Genomic DNA, 7,425 nt, shown 5'->3' with positions numbered 1-7,425 from the left:
AGGTAAACACTTTGAAAATGGAACTTCTCTCTCATGAGTGGGGTAGTTTTGTCATCTTCAGAAAAATAGCAAAAATGGGGGAAATACTACCAGCACAACCATGTTTTAATAATTGCACAAGCTTAGCTTGTCCTTCTTTCTTGGCTTTTGCCTACGGCACACTTAAGATTGCACCCACTCGTTAGCAAAACCCTTCTTTTATAATTGGTTTGTAGACAAGATGAGTTAGATCAATTATTAAAACATTGTTGTGCTATATCATTCTCCCAAAAGCATGTGAATAGTTTCCTATTTGTTGTCTTCCACTCATTCCCCAACTCGATTTCTAACGGGTGAAGTTGCCCCTCAATTTCCATTCAACTGAGAAGTTCGATTGGGAGTCTACAATTGTGGGTTGTGATGGAGAGAATTAAACTTGGATCTCAAGGTCTAGAAGTTTCAAAACAAGGGCTAGGATGCATGGGCATGTCTTCTAGTTATGGACCTCCCAAACCAGAGGAAGCCATGATCCACCTCATTAGACACGCAGTCCAAACCGGTGTAACATTTCTCGACACATCTGATTTTTATGGGCCTTTCACCAACGAAATCCTTCTTGGAAAGGTCAGTTATCCCTTATGGGTTGTAGGAATTTCAATAAATTTGGGCTCTTGATGGGTTTTTTCCTTTGTTTTTGTAGGCTATGAAGGGAATAAGAGATAAGGTGCAACTTGCTACTAAGTGTGGGGGTAGATTATGTGATGATGGGAGTGTAGAAGTTAGAGGAGACCCTGAATTTGTTAGGTGGTCTTGTGAGGGTAGTTTGAAGAGGCTTGACACAGATTATATTGATCTCCTTTATCAGTGTAGGATGGATACTAAAGTTCCCATTGAAGTAACGGTAAGATTGAGATTACCCATTAAAGATTTGTGTCATTTGGTATTGGATATTTTGTGTAATATTGGTTTAGAGATTGATTTTGTTTTATAGATTGGAGCAATGAAGGAACTAGTAGAGGAAGGTAAAATAAAGTATATTGGACTCTGTGAGGCTTCTGCCTCATCAATAAGAAGAGCACATGCTGTTCATCCAATAACAGCTGTGCAATTGGAATGGTCTCTTTGGTGTAGAGAAGTAGAGGAAGAGATTGTCCCTACTTGCAGGTGAGCTTTGTGAAATTCAGCTTATACCATTGTTGTATTTTTTTTTTTACCTTCTTATACTAAATTCAGCTTATACTGTTGATGTGTTTAATTTTCTTTAATTTTCAGGGAGCTTGGGATCGGAATTGTGACATTTAGTCCTCTGGGAAGGGGTTTCTTTTCAGTGGGTCCGAGCGTGGTAAATAATTTGGCAGACAACGACTTCAGAAAGGCATGTTTCTCTACAACTCCCACCTTTCCTCTTTGTTGAGCTATCCTAACTGTTAGAATATGTGAGATCCACCGTTGGATTAGGTGTAGATCTCACTGTTAGATCTTCTTGTGGGAGATTAGGCAAGTTGGTTAATGAGGCAACCCACTAGAATAGGCAGTTAGATTTAATTAGTAAGTAGATTAGATTAGAATATTCCATCATTATCTCTTTCCATAGTCTGCTTAATCTCTTTCTATGTTTATCATGTATGTGCTCAACATAAGCACACCTTGAGCTTTAGTGAAAATCTCCAAAATTCTTCATGGTATCAGAGCCTCCGATCTTGGAGTGACCACGGCCGATCTAGCCGTCCGCCCGGCCACCCTAGCCTCTGCCTGCTGCTTTTCTTCTTCTTTTTTTCTCAAAATAACTTCAGTTTTTGCATTTTCCATTGTTTCCGTCCTCGTCCTTGCGTTGATATCTTGCTCGGCCTTTCTCTATCCTGCCTCTATCTCTGCCTGGATCGTGTGTCCCATTTCTCTCCTCTTACCACATCTCCCGGCCATAGTTTTGTCGCTGTTTTGAGTTTCTAAATAAACTAGCCCCAGGTACCGTTCTTGGCAATGTAAGGTGCACTCCCGAATGCGACAATCTATGCGCTTCTCACTAGCAAGAAGTCGCTGATTTCATCCTTGTTGCTACCACCTCCAAATCATTTCAGAGGCCTGCATTCATGGTATGACCGGATCCCAAGCCCCGTATCTACTTCTCTGGCATGTCCCCGCCACTGTTGCTTCTACAAAACATCACAAGGGTAATATCGGGTAATATCTCGAGGGGGTCCTGTTCTTGAGGAGATATCAGTGATGGTTCTTACCCCACCTTTTTCAAAACAATATATTTCTGTTGCTTAGTGCTACACAGAAACCCAAGAGTGAGCATTGCTTAGGTCTTGTCATCTCCTCAATTCACCCACTTCCTTTGTCTCCTCTGAAATGCATATCCTCTTCTATCTTTAGTAAAATGGTACACCCCCAAATTTGATATGCACACCAAAAAACAAAAACAAAATCCTTGTGCCATCTAAATTTCCGTCCACCATTGTGCCTTTCCGATGTCTTTGATATCATTGCCATTATCCTCAGCCGTCCGTTGTCACTTTTCTTTCTACGCTCCATTTCTTTCTTCTTTTCCAAATCCTAAGTTAATTTTCCCATTTATCTATTTCAGTTGAGATACCTCTTTGAGGTGCGTGCCTCAGTTATGCATTCCTTTCAGTTTATGTACTTCATTTCTTTTGAAGTGCGTGCTTGAAAGAGTTTCATTTCCATGAGGATCGGTATCTAAAGCCGACCCATGATGTCCCGCCCATCGTGGCCCTTTCTTGCCCATTCCAGCATTGGTCCATAGTAACCCACCATTTCTTGCCCATTCCGGCATCGGTCCATAGTGACCCACCCTTTTCTTGCCCATTCCGGCATCAGTCCATAGTGACCCACCATTTCTTGCCCATTCCGGCATTGGTCCGTAGTGACTCATTATTACTCGCCCATCGAGGCTTGAGTCTTCTCTAGGATCTATGATCCATTGGCTTTTATAAGCCCTCTTGGCGGCATATCAACAAGCGGCGTTTCATCAACAACATCACGATATTATAACATCAAGGGATATTCATCATCAAAATTTGTCAGCGTGCTCAAATCATAGGATTCTATTTTCCTATGGGAATTTCAAGTGGAGGTTTTTATTTTTCATGTTGGGGATTTTTATTGTAATCAAACGTATATTGATTTTCAATCCATATACGTTTGAGGGGGCATGTTAGAATATGTGAGATCCACCGTTGGATTAGGTGTAGATCTCACTGTTAGATCTTCTTGTGGGAGATTAGGCAAGTTGGTTAATGAGGCAACCCACTAGAATAGGCAGCTAGATTTAATTAGTAAGTAGATTAGATTAGAATATTCCATCATTATCTATTTCCATAGTCTGCTTAATCTCTTTCTATGTTTATCATGTATGTGCTCAATATAAGCACACCTTGAGCTCTATTGTAAACCATCCAAGAATAATAGAAATTTTCTATTCTCTAAATTTATCATGGTATCAAAGCTATAGGGTTGGCATTTTCATCTTCTTTACCTCTTATCTTCTTTTTCTCAAGGCCCTTACAAGTCTTCTCTTTTGCCTTTAATAATATTTTGTACTCACACAAATCGAAAAACCCAAGGAGATCTATGGAAAGAGATAATGATGGAATATTCTAATCTAATCTACTTACTAATTAAATCTAGCTGCCAGTTCTAGTGGGTTGCCTCATTAGCCAACTTGCCTAATCTCCCACAAGAAGATCTAATAGTGAGATCTACACCTAATCCAACGGTGGATCTCACATATTCTAACACTAACCCTCTGACCTGCTGAGAAATTGGTGATAAATAAGGGGAGTAACTTGGGTCCAGCTCAACCCGAACCCAATGGGTTCAACCTGATTTTGGCTTGGGTTGAGTGGTATTTTCCCTTGGCCCATGTGATTCTCTTTTCATACATCTCAAATTTATTGCGAACAGTGAGGGTTGGAAAAGGCCAAACCAATTTAATTTGAGTTGGGTTAGGGTTGAGGCTTTGAGTAACCCAACCCAATTTGGAAGAAGGGTTGAGATTCAGAGGAGTGTTGCATTAGGGTCTGACCCTCCTCGACCCAAGGCTTGGGTTGGTTCAGGTTAGGGTTGAGGGAATGCCACCTCAGGCTGCGTCAGTGTAGGTGTCAACCTGCCCAATCAGACCCAAGTTTCACCCCTATTAATAGATGTGAACTGGTCACCTTTGAACTCTCTAATGTCACATTTGAAGGCCACACAAAATGGGGTGTTTGTAGCATCGCTTTTCCACAGTGAGGTCTAACAGATGAATGGTTTGGATTATCAAATCGGTGAACACATGAACAATTATTGTATAACTTGTCTTTAAGGGCCTGTTTGTTTTAGATTATGACAACCGATTGGGGAGTCCCGAACCGATTATTGCACTCAAATTAGTGCAATTTTCAGTCCAATAATTGGTTGCGGACTCCACAATCAGTTGTCATAATCTAAAACAGACAGGGCCTAAGGAAACTAATTGTATGGTTTGTGAAACAACCAATTACTCCAAAAGCTTAAGCTGTTGGAGTTGGCATTATTTAATCTTTTGTACTGAGGTCCTTCACTCTGATACCTTGTGAAACAACCAATTACTCCAAAAGCGTTAGTTGTTGGAGATGGCGTTACTTAATCTTTTATACTTTAACATGGTTCAGGTACTGCCCAAGTTCCAAGCAACTAACATGGACCACAATGCACTCTTGTTTGCACGATTAGAGGAAATATCGAAGAGGAAAGGGTGCAGTCCGGGTCAGATGGCATTGGCTTGGGTTCATAACCAAGGCACAGATGTGTGCCCCATCCCGGGAACCACCAAAATCGAAAACTTAGAAAAGAACATGGAGGCCTCATCTATCAAACTCACAGCTGAAGAGATGAATGAACTGAATATCATTAGTGGAGAGGGTGCAGCAAAGGGCGATAGATATCCTGAAGCAATTCTGAAGTTCACTTGGGCCAATTCAGAGACTCCCCCGCTCTCCTCATTGACACCTCAGCCATGAATGCTTTTCTTTTGGTAAGAGTAGTAATTGTCGTCTGTGTCCTTTGCTTTTCTCCTTGGAAATAATGTCTTTGTTGTCTTAATGGTACTTGTTTTTTGGGCAATTCTGTATGTGGACTTAACCCCATTTGGGTCTGTTCACCAAGGGGATATAAATCCTTGGATATGCTGTTCTAGGGATTGGCTATCCGAATTGGAAAATTTTAGCTTGTCATTATAATGTCTATTGTTCATCAATTTATTTTGGTAATATATTATCCAAAAACAGAGTTCCTCGTTAACAGCACCTTCGAATTATGAACCACTTGTGTCATTTTGTATGCCAATCTGAACACAAAACAGAGAAGTAATAGAAAAAAGAAGAGAAAATGAAGTTTTACAAACAATGTGGAATTGGGTTAATGCGGGTTAGTGCGCATAAGTGAGCGATTACTCTGTTTTGTTATTAAGATTACTCTGTTATCTTATTAAGAAACAGTGCTGATGCTTGTTTTGATAGAGACCCTTTCCCTCTTTACTATTGTCCCTGATATAATTAAGCAAGCGTCAACCTTTTGTTCTGATTGAAAAGAAAATTAATTGAAATCCAAAACACATGCCTTTCTTAGGCCCTGTTCATTTCAGATTGTGACAACCGATGATGGGGGTCCCAACCGATTATTGGCCCGATGCCTTATCGTGACCACCGATTGTGACTCCATCAGTGTCATAATGGAATTTCTATATAAGCATAAGCCCGTCCCAATGCCTTAAGATCGTGATAACCGATTGTGAGTCCATCAGTGTCATAGTGGAATTTCTATATAAGCAGAGGCTCGTGCTCTTCGCCAAAGCATTGACCATTTTCACTAGATATGTGGAAAGGGAACAGTTGAGACTCACTAATCTTATGGATGAACTAAAAGATATCTTTGTTTAGTATTTGTTCATTAGAAATGTGCAAAGCGATTTGAATGATTGTCTAAGCTAAATTTAGAGCTTCCAGAGGCTTATTGTATATAGGGCAATGCTTATTGTATATGGAGCAATCATTACCAGCATTTGTAATCTGTCTCTTACTTAATTAATTGTTATCTTTATAATAAAAAATATAATTTCTACATAAAAAATGGGATTTGCTAGGGTCCATACCAAAAGGCATTTTGCGGACTGCCTGTTGCATGAGAGAGCAACCACATAAGCTCACTTTTCAACAGATTTTATCATTATTCATGAAGTGGCGACTCTCACGCAAATGACGTTCCGTGAAATGCCTTTTGCGACGGACCCTAGCAAATCCATGTATGGTTGGTTGCGTGAGAGTGGCTCGGAGAGTACTGTAATAAGAAGTCAAAAGGGAGGAGACAAGCATTTTGATTTGTTAAGAATTACCTCGGAGAATAGTGTGAGTAGTGTTTGGTTTCGTCCCTTATAATCGAAGAGTAGCAGAATAGGTAGGGGATGTCATTACCAATATAGGAAGAGAGAGAGAGAGAGAGCATCATCCCCTCAAAAATTCAACTAAAATTCCTTGTTTTTGGAAGAATTTGGTTTAAAAGTCATAAGAAGGGACAAGGAATCCACGCCGGCAGGCAAGCAATTTAATTAAATGATTTTCTACTCCATATGTACAGGAGGATATTGTGTATATTACTCGATATTAAATATGTGTTGGTGCCATGGGGGTACAACATAGGTGTTGTACTAGATATTTGATCCAATGAAATCTTATTAGAAAGTCAGCTGTTGCTGGATCAAATACGGAGGTTGGAGGCACCCTTGACCGTAAACATGTCATTTTCGTTAGCACTCTTTGTTTTTATACCTATGCAGTGAAAATGTTTTTTGTTTATTTAAAGGGCAATGTTAAATTCACTCCCTTCACGGCGCGTTAAAGGAGTGAATTTAAGATTTAAGGGAGTGAAGCTATCACCACCCTTACTTAAAACCTGCACTTGCTCGTACTATTTTAATTAATATTTTATTGTCATTAGATCAAATATCAAGAGTGGCACGTTTCTTACGCACAGAAACCCACATAGACAATATAAAAGTAGGTTAGCATTGAGTTTAAATTTGTCCTGTTTTGGGAAAGATGCCATTAATTCATCGAGTCAAAGAAGATTGCAAATTTTTCCTCTTATCACTATTTTCAATCCTATGTACTGAAAATGTTTTTATTTAAACCCTGTACTTGGTCCTTAATATCTTAATTAATATTCCATTTTTTCTTCTTTCTACATTATGCTCTTAAGCCTTAGGTCATGTTTGGCAGCTATGAAAGTTTTCCTATGGAACATTAGTTTACCGAGTGGCACGGACAGGGAGATAATTGAGACGGCATGAATGAGGAGAGGGTGAGAAGTGGCCGAAAAACAAGGAAAAGATAAACTTTGCTCAAAATAGAGTTTGCAAGTTAATATTCCAAGAAAAATAATTTCATGGTTGCTAAACATGGCCTAAAG

At 39.6% G+C, this 7,425-nt stretch overlaps 1 protein-coding gene across 1 annotated transcript; it reads left to right on the top strand.

Annotated features, from left to right (window-relative positions):
- Positions 1-222: 222 nt before the first annotated feature.
- On the top strand, positions 223-5,262 carry LOC143861009 (putative aldo-keto reductase 2). Its single transcript, XM_077371893.1, has 5 exons — positions 223-603; positions 680-880; positions 971-1,143; positions 1,252-1,354; positions 4,635-5,262. The coding sequence occupies exons 1-5, from the start codon at positions 400-402 to the stop codon at positions 4,980-4,982; spliced, it is 1,029 nt and encodes a 342-aa protein (XP_077228008.1). The 5' UTR covers positions 223-399; the 3' UTR covers positions 4,983-5,262.
- Positions 5,263-7,425: the final 2,163 nt, after the last annotated feature.

This window comes from Tasmannia lanceolata, unplaced genomic scaffold, assembly GCF_043159265.1.
Source record: "Tasmannia lanceolata isolate RefF3 unplaced genomic scaffold, GAP_Taslan_0.1 ptg000037l, whole genome shotgun sequence".
NCBI lineage: Eukaryota > Viridiplantae > Streptophyta > Magnoliopsida > Canellales > Winteraceae > Tasmannia > Tasmannia lanceolata.
The sequence above is the reverse complement of the archived record's forward strand: the minus strand, read 5'-3'. Positions and strand labels throughout refer to the sequence as shown.